This window comes from Desmodus rotundus, chromosome 11 (genome assembly GCF_022682495.2).
Source record: "Desmodus rotundus isolate HL8 chromosome 11, HLdesRot8A.1, whole genome shotgun sequence".
In the NCBI taxonomy this organism is placed as follows: domain Eukaryota; kingdom Metazoa; phylum Chordata; class Mammalia; order Chiroptera; family Phyllostomidae; genus Desmodus; species Desmodus rotundus.
Genome location: NC_071397.1, coordinates 19192677 through 19206398, shown reverse-complemented (window position 1 = coordinate 19206398; position 13722 = coordinate 19192677). Strand labels below are relative to the sequence as shown.

Here is a 13722-nt window from a genome sequence, read left to right as displayed (position 1 = left end):
CATTTTGGATCATTACTACTGACTAGAGCCATGCCTACCACAAGAAAGCAAATTATTCTTCTGTAAAATATGAATAATAAAAGTATGTATTTCACAGGGTGGTTATGAAGGTCAATTTAAGGTAACCTACATAGAGTGCTTCACACGGTATATGACACACAAGTGCTCAATAATTATTACCTGTTTCTCCTTACTAGATCATATAATATAAAATCGTTACACCAAGTCAGAAGCCAGTCCCACCCCTGATGATAAAAGCAAACCAATCTTTTCACAATTTGAAGAGTGACTAGTTAAAAGACCTGAATAATTGATGTAGACACATATACCACGTGATGAATCTGTGGCAACTGAAGAAGAGCAGACAGGATGCTTAAAATACAAAATGTCATTCTGGCATTACAGCCCTCATCATCTCAAAAAGGCTCCCATGACTAACCTTTATTGTATTTTATATCTCGTAAGGAGAACAGAAAAGGAAAGCTATATGCCCTTATTCTTATGAAAGTTAAGTTTCAATAAGATACCTCAATGTATACCTGAGGTCCTAAGCTTATGATCACATTCAGCTGCAAGCTGTGTTTTATTCGTAACATTTTAAACAAGAACTTCTACCGAGTCAAGTTATCTTCTCTTCCTCCATGTTTCTTTCACTTCCTACTGGAATGCCACTGGCCCCTTTTCCTCAGCAGGGTTATTTTCCTGGCTTCGCCCTGAAGGTATTGGAGTTTGCAGGAGTGCTAAATTCTAGCCCTGTGAAATTTAGGTGTTATTTAGACATTAGGAACAGAATGTTTCATGATGACAATTAGCTTTCTCATTTCAATAAACTGCTAAAGGTGTCTTGTCTGAAAAATATTACACAATTCAATAAGTAACTAAATAAATGGTGGCACTTATTTTAATCTTGTGACAGGAAGGAAAATGAATAAACAGAAATAATCATAAAGATAAGCACTCTACTTCAGAGATCTGAGAATCCACAGAACTCAGTTTTCCCCACAGTTGGTAACAACCCCTCAGAGTTCAACAGCAACACTGCACACACCACATGCGTTCTCACAGGGGTGGTTTCTCACAGCTCGATTTGGAAAAAAATAATTAAACCGTATCAAAGAGCAGAGGACATGGTTTTAAAAACATTTCCCTTAATCAGATGAAGTCATGTGCACTCTAAAATAACTCATTTTTTAAATTTTTCCCAACAATTAATAAAGGTATAGGTTAATATTATTAAGGCAGCATTTCTGGTAAATATTGTCCCTAGTAGTAATTCTAATTTTCATTTTTAAGGCTAAAGTCTTTCCCAAGGTGTGAATTTCAAATGAAACTCTGGTAAAAATAAAAATTATGATGATCTTTAGCTTTTACCTGATCATGTGCTGATGAAATATCTGAAGCTCTTAAATTACAGACGACTTTAGTGTGCAACCAAGTTGAAGACCTCACTGAATAATTTTATTTTTATTTTTCGCACTCGAGATTTTTTTGCATCAACAAAGCATAAAATAGCACCTCTACCAAGAAATTAGTTTTTTTAAGACTAATTACTGTAGGCCTTAAATAATATCACTTTTTGAATTATGTCAGAAATATTTAGTAAGTAATATTTCATAAGCTCAGAGTTATTTAAACCAAATTTTAACAGTAAATGGTAGGTCTATAATAAGTAGGAACTTAAAAATTTTGCAAAATCCTGTTATGTTTTTCATAAATATAAAATGCTTATTAATGTCTTTATTTGAAAAGTTACAAAAATTATCACTTAAAATTTTTTAGATAAAAGTGGAAGGTTATATATATTTTATTTAATATAAATATATTTTATAATATATTATATATTTTATGGTTATATAATATGCAATATATTTTATAATATACTATATGGTTTATAGACCATGCCCTTCCTCCCTTAGCTTTTCATCAGAGCTTTGTAGTTTTTTAGGTCTTTAGAACTTTAGGTAAGAAAGTAATGTTACAATTTTTTCTTTCAGAATTACTTGCTTTCCACAAAAAAGAATATCTTTTTAGCACATTTGGAATATATTAATGAAACACAGGGTCCAGCACAAATAACGCCCCTTTTGTATATTACAAAATCTTTTATTTCAAAATCATAAGCATGTAATTCTGTAACATAACAGTATCACACTCAAGCACACCACATGACATGTTAGGTAAAATGTTCAAATTAAAACTGTAAATTATTATACCCAGATTACTACCCTACCAACCACACTCAAGCAGGCATTACTTCTGCCGGACCCTGTATATACCTAAGTTGTCTTCACAGGACTTATTTTCATATATACCTATGCTGAATCAACATTTTCTCATTTTGAACTTTCTAGGGAGTAACATTGGGAAAATGCTGCATTGCTCCAACTAATGCAGTGTATATAATCATTATGATACTTCAGAAATGTGTTTAAGTATTTTTGCGAACAGTCATTTCACAATCAGCTAACCTGGATGGCATACCTAGTAAGATACTATCTTGTTAGATACTGAACTCTTACAGAAAAAAAAATGCTCAATCACAGTGATACAAAAATACAAACTGATGGATTTTTTTTTAACAAAATAAAGCTCTGGAGTAATGTGGTAAGAGGAAGAGGTGCAGGAGGAGGAGGAGGAGCTGTCATTGCAACCCCGCACACAGGGTATTTAATGTATGGTAGGCATCATGTTCATATGTCATCTATTTCTTTCCGTTCCCACAAGTATCCATAAAGATTAGAAACTCCGCCTTACAGATGGCAAAAATAATGTTCAGAGAGACTGAATGTGACGTCTAATATGAACAGCTGTTTGAGTGGGATTCAACCTGGCCCCTGACTCTAAGATTCACAGCCTTCATACCATCCCATGAATCCTCTTTTTAAAAGAGCATCATTTGAATTTGGCAATAAAAAAAAATAGAGGAAGAGACTGCAGCTTTGTTATCAAATCAAGGAAGCCCCAACTCTACCTTAATGAAGTTAAAGAGTCCCTATATGCTATCTTCTTTCCTCTCTCCTCTCCTTTAAGGAGCTATTAAAAATTATGTATTTGATATCATCATGGTTATTGGTAGTAGGGGGGGGGAGCGTGTGAACGAACTGAGCAGAACATGGAACATGTGCGCTCTCTCTACGGCACCAGAAGTCTGGCAGAGAAGAGTATTCCCACAGACAGCAGGAGTTACATGGCCAAGCGAGTGCAATTTTCCCATCTCTCTCTGTCTCTCTCTCTCTCTCTCTTTCTCCTCTTTCTCTCATATACACACAAATACATATATAGTAACAAATAATGCATTATAGTCAGAGAAGTGTTCAAATTAATATCGAATAATAGTAATGTCCTTAAATCTGACTAAGCAGTAGGTATTTCCAGGCAGAAACTAATGTTGACTCAAATTCAGATAATAAAAGTACTTACAGTGAGAGATGGACTAGGGAGGGGGAAGAGAGGAAACTCAACAAAAACTGGGAACATTAAGAGAGAGAGGATCTCAGTCTAAAAAAGGCACTGATGAATACATAAGTATCATTTAGCTGGCAGGATATAGTTGCAAAGCAATACAGACGGAAGTGACACACTATGACACAATAAAAATTATTTGTAAATGGACTAATTCAGCAAAGAATATAACATATTGAAATAATCTTGAGTTGATAATCACTATGAGAGATTTAGATAGGAACATTAGATTAAAAAAAAAACACTAAAAGGCTTTGTTTCATATATCTCACTAAATTAATGAAAATACCTGGAAAGGTCCAACAACTTGTTGAATCCATACTTAGTGGTAGAGCCCTAGTGATGAGACCTCTAGTCCAGTACTATTTCTGTAATACCAGTCAAACCCAGGAAACTCCCCATCGTCTGTTCACCTTCCCAGGCGCAGCCACTGGACGAGCTGGTAGTTGATGTCTCTCTGCATTACTAATAACTCCCTAGGCCATAACAGACACACCCAGGAACAGTGACTCAGAGAGGAACCAAGACCTGAGCTCAGGAGACGCAGTACAGAGCACCTCAGGAATTCCTCTGCCCTAATTTTCACTAGACTTTTGCTTATAAATCTTCTTGACTCAGTATTTCACAAGAGTAAGATTCACATCTTACAGAAGCAGCTAGCCTAGAATCAGGGAACAGCAAAGAGTACTCTGGTTAAACATTTACATATTCAAAACTAAAAAAGTTATAATTTATGGATATCTAGCACTGAGTGGCCAGAAGAAAAATTACTTTAATGAAAGATGACTTTTTTAAAGTAATTAAAGAGGATACTTTCATAAGAGGCATTCATGGTAATTAGAAATACATGCATATATCATTGGGAACGCCTCTTGAGAGACAAATAATTACCTGGGAAAGTCTTGCTAGATGCTATCAGACTTTACAAAGTTAACCCAAATGTATTTATGTCAACCACACAGTGAAAAATAGAAAGAGGACAGAAAAAGCGCCCTTAAATAAAAATATGGCCCTAGAAGGGCACAAGTAAGATGTTACCAGCATTTGGATTTTCCCAAAGGAACATTCTCAAATAACAATATAAACAAACACACAAAAGACAAAAGAAAAAAAAAAAAGAAAGAGAAAAAGAAAAAAAAAGCCAGCAAAAGAAAATAAAATAGAAAAAAAAAAAAACCCTCTAAACAACTTCTAAGTGTTAACTGGCAAAAAGAAAATGAATCAATTAAAACAAATTTATGGTTTGCTAAAATAAATAAATCTATGAATTTCTAATGTAAAGATTATATTCTTCTTATAAAAGCAGAATGATTTAAAGATATATTATTTAAGATAGAAACTGTGAAGACTGAGAAACAGAACCTATTTTAAATTGTAGTTGGGAGGGCCTGAAGAGGAGCTCTTGCTACCTCTCTTTGTCAAATCCCATCTCCAAAGGGAAGGTGTTCCTTTACAACTACGTCAGCAGGAAGGAGGATCTTCTCTTCACCCAGCAACCACTCAGCCAGTGAAAAACTGTTATAACTCAGCCAGTGAAAAGCCAACATTTCAAAATTCTCATTGTCCTCCAATGGACTGTGTTCATAACATCCCCTCTGAGTACCCCCCTTTCCTCTACAAAAAAGTGTTTGTCTCCTTAGTTCTCTGGACATGTGCATGGTTTGCCATCAGACCACATGTCCCAAATTGCTATTCATTTTTGTTCCTGAATAAACTTATTTTTGCAGAGAGAAATATATAGCTATGTGTTTAAGGTCAACAAATCAAATGCATATAAGTTAGTGAAATTCAAAACCAAAATATTCCAGTAAAGATACACAAGATATAGTATCATTTTTATTTATTTTCTCCAGGGACTGGAAGGCTAGCTTGGTGATTATGATTAGACTGCAGATGTTTGGGCTGCTAAGAAAATTGCTTCTGGATTCATTTCATTTTAAGATTTTTCAATAATATGACATATTCATAAGTACCTTATCTCAGTTGCAAATAGAACTGGAAATGTTACTGGAGATGGATTTAATTTTTTCTGAGATGACGGGGGGAGGTCGAAAATGGTATAGGAAACAGAAAACAAGAACTTATATGTACAACCCATGAACATGACTAAGGTGGGGGGCAATGCTGGAGGGTTGGGGGGATGCAGGGTGGAGGGGGGATAAAAGGGGAAAAATTGGGAAAACTGTAGTAGTATAACCAATAAAATATACTTTAAAAATAAAAATAAAAACCAAATTTCTGAGATGGCTTTCTGGGTACTGTTTGATGGTTTCTAGCCCTGCTTGTTTGGTCTCCTATTTCCATAGAGTTTCATAATAATAATTTGCAAAAAAAAATCCCTGAGAAATTTGGGGGCATAAAACTCTTCTACCCATTAAAATATAGGTTATTCAACCACTTTCTGGGAAAAAAAGAAAAGATCGTCCTATTTATAATGCCATGACAATTCATTAAGAGTTACCAGTATAGAGAACTTGTCCTCTGAAAACAGTTCAAAAACAGAAAGTTTATCCGATAACTAATAGGCTTTCCTTGATTTTGAGGATTATAAGAAGCTGATTTGCCTGCTGATTAAATGATAGTCATGAAAACCATGCTTAATCTTTAAAAAGTGTCTGACAAGCTTTTATTTCATAATAATATTTGCTCTTGCTTTAAAAGTTCTCATAGGACTGTCCAATATTGGCTAAATAGTATAAAATCTTGCAAAAAATTTTCATTTCTGGATGGTGGATCCTTCAAAAATCTTTACATAAACAGTGACATATGAAGAAATTTCCAATATACTTCAGAAATATACATTCAATGCATATATATAGCTCATTTGACCTCAATGTTTATTGCAACTGGGGAGAAACTAACACATTCTACAATGCTTTGGGGGGGAAAAACACTTGTTATCTGTTATGATTTATATTCAATTGCAACATATGCAATTTATAAGGCTCAAATAGCTCTCTTTCTTTGAATTCATCTTGGATATGTATATACAAATTGAACAGGAGTAAAAAAGCCTCTTTCTTACTTTATGTCATTTTGATTTTGTGTACAAGAAACATAACATAACACTACTCTTTTACAGTATGGACTTCAACTTCCTCAGCTCCTTACTGCACGTGGGAGTTCCCAGCAGACAAAGAACAGGCAGTGAGTATTACTTTTAGAGTCTCTCTAAATAAATAGCTGCCACAGTAAAAAGAAAAATATAACAAATAGCCATGACTAACATTCAGTTTCCAGTTAGTGCTAGTACAAGAACCGATGATACCTCCTGAATTTCACTTTGTATCACAGAAATGCAGTGCCCATAGGAAACTAGCTGTGGTGTAGGCTGATGATTCCATACTAGTAAGTTTACTGTAATAATAATATTAATCTTCACGAATGTATTTTTTAATTGTCAGATAATGACAGAGTGGTTCAAAAACATACCGTGTCCCCAAACAGAAATTAGCAAATGTTGGTACTTGGTATTTGTTATTTTACCTGTACAAGGACTCATATATACTGTTGACCTTTGTTCTGTTGTTTTACAAAATACAATTGTATAATTTATTCACAGAGCGTAGGATAGTTCAGTTTTAAAAATACTCATTGTTCCAGTCAGGAAATTGAACTGACAGCTCAATTCATTCAATAAAAGTTTGGACACCTACCATGTGCCTGATTCTACAGTAATTTTTAACAACTGAAATACATTAGTGCTTTCTCTAATGTAATCCTGCTAAAGGAGTTAACAAAGCTTAAAAGTCAGGTTATTTGAGCTCAAGAGGTTTGGGGGGGGAGGGGGAACACCTTACTTTTGCAAAGCCTACATTTGATATTAGCCTAATATGACTGTGAGGTTTTTAGTTGCTTGTCTTAATCTATCTTGTCACTGTAGATTACAAGGATCTTACATTTCTGTACTCCATAAATGCAAGCTTTTCAAGCATTTCTTGTTGACATGAAAGAAAGCAACTCCACGTATGTGTGCACCCTAAGGTCCCTTTTAGATTTAAACTTCTATATTGTATAGTATCCATAATTAAGAAATAGACACTTTATAGTTCAAAATCATAACTTTTCATTCATACATGTTAAAACTCTAGGTTGAGTTCAGTAAACAGCCTAGGAAATTTTGTTATAGTCTCCAAAGTGCCTATCGTGGCATTGAGTACACGGATGAGCCTCAATAACTTTTATTTAATTGATTAAAAGAAAATGTCTACAGTTTAATATGAGCACTAAAACAAAATTCCTGAGGTTTATAACCCAACATAAATATTTAATAAAGAATACTGAGGCCCCAAATGGGAAGTAACTCAGGACCTTCCTTCAGAATTTTGCATTATTATGCCTGATGTTATATTGTTTCCACACAACTCAGGAAATAAATAAGTAAATCTATGACTTATTCAATAGTATAAACTATATCCAGAGCAAAAATTAAGGCTCAGTCCTGTTAAGAAAAAAGAAAATTTCAGAAGATTTCCCAGTAACATATTTTCTTACAGAGATTAAGGAAAATTTAAGTACTTTGAATTTATAAATATGTCAAATCATCTCATTCGAAGTCCATACACCATAGCCTTTGGGGACATAAGGTCTCTTGTGTGTATGTACAATACCTTATCAAGAGAATGAAATCTCCACCATTAGCAGGGACTTCAGAACTCTCAAATATATGCAAGATAGGAAAAGTATAATCTTCCTATATATCCATGTGTATATTTCTTGAACATTTTAGGCATGGTTGATATGTATAAAGATTATTTTAACATGTACACATGTTATACTATTCTGATGCTTTTCCACATTTTAATTTTTTTGTTTAGAAATAGAAAAATTGTTACCTTTCTGGCTTCTTTTATCATTTTCCTGATAGTTTCCTTAATTGTGAGTAGTTGTGCTCTTGGCGGATGAAAGAGGAGGTCTATATGGGTGCCCCCTAAGAGTCCAGGCATCACATACGGCCAGCCTAAGTCCAGGTCTGGAGCTTCCACATCAGACTCAATGGGCCAGTAAGTCCCTGAGGATGAGGTATCGTCGCAGGAACTATCAGTGCCGTGTACTGTACTTTGCACAATTTTCTGGACATTTTTCAAAATATAATTAATTTCTTCCTCAGCTAGAAAGTCTGATACTCGCTCCTTGGCAAGAAATTCGTGGTATGCTTCTAACCCATGTTCAATCAGCGTATCGATGGCTACCCGGTACCATTCCTTGTAGTGAGGCTCAATGTAATTGTCTGATTTACACTCATCATTCAGTGAGGACAGCATTGATGAGGTCTCCATGCTGGCAAGTGTTTCGCAGTAGCACTTTCAAATGTCCATCTGTGCAGCAACGAGACGTATCTGGGTGTTCGAAAAAAAGAAAATTAAGATCGGTTAGAATTCTGTCATCAAATGTTTTATAACTCATGTCAACCATTATTTTTACATTTACTCATTTCCGCTACCAGCAGATCAGTATGGCATACATTTCATATCAAAAGTAGCATTAATTGCAACATAATTCAAAAACTGCCACAAATAGATTTCCTTTTTACAGACTATTAGTTGACTTTCCATTTCCAAGGCCTCTACTCTCAGCTTCTCACCTAAGGAAATACACTTTCCTTCTCTGACATCCAGGAAGTCTATCCTTCTTAACTTGACTCTGATACTACACATGGTAGTATCAGTTTCTATAAGCCTATTTGGTTTTGGTTTTAAAATACTTGAAAAATAGAATTAGAATGCAATCAGTACCTGGCCAGCCACTCACATTAGTCTTTACTGAGTACCTTTTATGCATATAATCACATACTGATGAAATATAAAAAGCACAAAACGCTTGCTTTGCAGGAATGTATTAATTAGCTGAAGAGGAAAAGTGCACACACAAAGCTGTTTATTACCACTTTAAACAAAGCCATTTACTGCCAAGGGCCAGATGAGCACCGACTGCTACCAATGCTTTCAGATAAAAGCAAGTAGAAATCAATACGGAATGTGGGAGTTACGGAGATCCCTGCGCTGGAGGTGGGCTTCGGCTGAACCTGGGGTGCCGAGTGAGAACGCAATCCTGTAGCAAGAATGAATATTTTCATCCCACACAAGAGTGGAAAACAAACAAAAGCACAAAACAGGTAGGAGCTTGTACATTCAGGCCTTGTGTAAAAACCTGGTCTGCCAGAAAGCAGGTTCCTTTTAGTAGGAGCGGGAGATAACGCTGAATAGACACAATGGAGCCAGGTGTGGAGGGACACAGGCGATTTTTGTGATTCAGCAAAACTTGTGTTTGAAACAATGAGCCTGGCAGTATCAGGGGACTGAAGGGCAGACAAGCAGCTAGGACAGTCTTTCAGCATTCAAATACCCAGTGGAGAAGTGACAAGTGTATTCCAGAGACGGTTCAAAGCAAGAACTCCTGAAATTTGATGGCCTGACAGCATACAGGTGAAGAAATTTAAGACATTAAGATAATTAGGGATCTCTCTGTGGAATCAAAATCCGCCTATTTGAGCTCACACCCCATCCTTCACAATGGCCCACAATGTTATTCATTCAATCACTCACGGTGTGAGATTGTGGATTGGACTTTATCTCAATCAAATAAGGGACTTTCCAGTCTTTTGAAATCATGATCTCCACTGTGTGGATTCAAGTGAAGTACAACTCTATGATGTGCTACGAGCACTAAAGGGTTGATTTGACAAAAAAAAAAAAAACCAACAACCCATCTTTGTCAGTGGTCTGGCTCTAATTTAAAATGTTCCACTTAACAGCCTTTTCAGACTAAGGCCTACCAAAATTCAAATCCAATTTGGGAGGGTAACCCAGGAACAATTACCATTTATTTACTCCTTAGCTCTAAATATGTAAGAAGAGCCACTAATCATGCAGAGAGGTTGAAAAGGAATGGACAACAGGGACACAAGTTCCACTGGGCGGGAAGGGACCAAACACCATCCAGCATATACTAAGCAGAGCTGAGGAGCAAAATAAAGAGTCTACTTTCCTATCTTAGTGGAGACAATGCTGTCCCCACGTCTAAGCTCAGAATTTCCACTGACACAATCTAAAAGTATAGAAAGCCTAAGATTAAATCTGATATAATGAAGACAGAACATGTGTATGCTACTGACGTGTAGTGTGTAGAGGCCAGGGACACTGCTAAACATACTTGAGCATACTGGAGAGCACCCACGTTAAGGAATTATCTGGCCCAAAATGTCACGAATGCCAAGGCTGAGAAGTCTTCACCTCTCTCACTTCATGTGCAGGTATCATACTACTAACGAATGACCTTTTCAATGTTCATTAAAGTTCTCTTTTCCATGTTATACTCATTTGTAACAAAGAAAAAAGGTTTCTATCTACTTAACATAATTCATGTGATTAAAGTACCCTTCCCTAAGGTTTAGTAAGGTGTAATTTTCACTGGGTAATTTCAGCATACGACAGGACAAGCATCCAGTGATCACAGGAAAATCACATCTACTATTTGTAGCTGTTAAAAATAGTAGTTAACTGCTGGTTGTTCAAAAAGAAATGTTGTTTTGTTAGCACTTATTTATTAGTTTTTAAAATTTAACTTTTGGCCCTGGCAGGTGTGGCTCAGTGGATTGAGCGCCAGTCTGCAAACCCAGGGGTCGCCGGTTCAATTCCCGGTCGGGGCATATGCCTGGTTTGCGGGCCAGGTCCCCTGTGAGAAGTGCACAAGAAGCAACCACACATTGATGTTTCTCTCCCTCCCTCTCCCACCTTTCCCCTCTGTCTAAAAGTAAATAAATAAAATCTTTTAAAAAATTAAATTAACTTTTGCATTCCCATAAAATGTGATATTATAAACCTATTACCTGTTTGGAAGTTAAAATGCATAAAGTACTTTTAAAAACTGTATTCTTTTCCGAGCTTCATCTATGCAACTATATACTTAGCTATTGTAAAAAATTCTTCCTTGAACCATGGGTGACCTGAGAAATTACAGAGATGAAGAGAACTATGAAAGCAAAATGAACCCACAAGACATACTTGAAAAGTTAATCACAAAAGAAACAACAATTGAAGATGAGGAAAAAAAAATGAAACACTAGAACTTACCAAACAGCAATGCCAGATACAACCATACGATGTCGAGAAACACAACAGAAAAAATGCAATAGCCTTGAGAACAACAGTTGAGACAGCATGTACAAGGGTTAGAATAAGAAATAAATGCATTCGATATTGTTCTCCTGAAGAAGCAATACTGTAACCACTGTCTACAGATATGCATTTATCACAAGGGCTGTTTCTGTGAAGAAACAATCCACAAAGAAACTTTAAGGTAGAACAGCAAGGTAATGGCACTTGCATGAATGGCCATTGCAATAAAACAGCACCTGTATTTAGACACAGACTTAATACTGAACTCTCAAGCATTCAATCACTGAACATTTGAAGGGCTTAACTGGAGATAAAATGCTATTATGGGTAGGTCTTTATAAATATAAAAGCACATTATTTTATTAGTCACCATTAAACATACCCAGAATGTATATTAACATAGATAGAATTGATGAGTAGAGAGAAAAATAAAATCTCCCTATGAGGTGAAAGCGGAAGCAACTGCTGGGCTCATCTACCAGGTAAGTGACTCATTCCAGAAAAATAGTCTTATATAATAGCAGACTCACATTCATGCCTCATAACAATTACAAATTGCATTTCATATTGAATATTTAGTGTCATTTTGGGGAAGTATAATTTCCAAATGTTAAATATGTAAATACAAAGAATATAAAACAAGGTATAAAAAATTATATTTCAAAACAGTTTGGCAGTTTCATTTATAAAACTAAATATGCAAATGACTTATGATACCACAATTGCACTCTTGGGATTTATCCCAGAGAAATGAAAACTTATCTTCACATAAAAACTGCCTATTAACATTCACAGTGGCTTTATTCATAATAGCCCCAACTGGAAACAACCCAAATGTCCTTCCACGGGTGAATATTCAGCCGTTGTACACTCACACTGTGGAATGTATGGCATACTAATCAACAATAACATGAACTACTGATGCACGCTAACGTAAATGAATGTCCAGAGAATTATGCTGGGTGAAAAAAATCAGTCCCCAAAGATTACATGCTGCACGATTCCAGTTATACGATATTCTTGAAATGACGATTAAAGAAGTGGAGATCAGATCAGTGGTTGCCAGGGGTCGACTCGATGAGTGGTTCTAAGGAAGGTGTGTGGAAGGAAGGAGGGAGGTAAGTGTCTCTAAAAGGGCAACAGGAGTGAGTTTTTTGTGGTAATGGAAATGTTCTGCATCTTGACAGTATTGATGTCAGTGTATCGGTTGAGATATAATATTATAGTTCTGCAATATGTTACTAGCAGGGAAAACTGAGAAAAGGATACAAAGAATCCCCCTGAATTATTTCTCTCAACTGCCTGTGTTACTGACAACAATCTCAAAATACAAAAGTATAATTAAAAAATCATACCGATGAGCAATCTCATATGCCTTGAATAGGAAAAAAACCAATAAACAGAAGAGAGAGTGACAGCTTATTTGTAGGGTCAGACTGCCAGGTTCAAAGCCAGTTTGCCCAATTATGGTGAAGCTCTTGGGCAGGTAACCTATGTCCAAAGCCTCAGTTTGGTCTTAAGAAGAATAGTTTGGTAGAAAGAATAACAGTAGTCTTCACCTTACCGAGTCATTGTAAGGAATAAATGAGGTAAAGCACTTAAAGTACTTAGCCTTTAACATTATCATTACCATTTTACATTTAAACAACTTGTTAGTGTAAAATTGCTATGAAGATACAAAAAATTTGATCACAAAAGTTTTTTTAAGATGCAATAAAAGATTGTCATTCACTCTTTCAGCAACTGCAGTATAAACAAACAGCCAGACCTACTGTCAATTTTTCTATGGTTTCTGATTGAGAGTCACTGAAAAGACTTCTGAAATAATAAGTCAATAAAAATGTTTCAGAGAGAAATTACAAGGTTCTGAAATCACAAATAGTCTGAAGTTATAATTACTGTACTTAATGTGCAAGCAGAAGACCCAAAGACAAGACTCTGAAAGAAATACAGAAAGGATCATAGTCGCTAATATCTCTGAGATCCCTCTTCCGACTTCTTCTTAAGCTGTTTCCATTCAACTACTGAACAGTGTTAGAGGTTGAACTGTGTCCACCAACAAGATATGTTCAAGCACAAATCCTCAGCCCCAGTAACTGTAATCTTATTGGGAAATTGGGTCTTCTCTGTACACGTATAAGAT

At 35.7% G+C, this 13722-nt stretch overlaps 1 protein-coding gene across 5 annotated transcripts in view; it reads right to left on the bottom strand.

Annotated features, from left to right (window-relative positions):
• Positions 1 to 13722, bottom strand: part of FAM83B (family with sequence similarity 83 member B) — an 84232-nt gene that overhangs the window by 57929 nt on the left and 12581 nt on the right. For 4 of the 5 annotated variants that reach the window (XM_053914296.1, XM_053914295.1, XM_053914294.2 and 1 more), the window contains exon 2: positions 8298 to 8801. In XM_053914296.1, the coding sequence (XP_053770271.1) occupies positions 8298 to 8741 (444 nt within the window). In that variant the 5' untranslated portion in view covers positions 8742 to 8801. Of the gene's footprint in view, positions 1 to 3751; positions 3887 to 8297; positions 8802 to 13722 lie in introns of those variants that run through there. The other variant, XM_045193425.2, reaches the window with a different exon arrangement.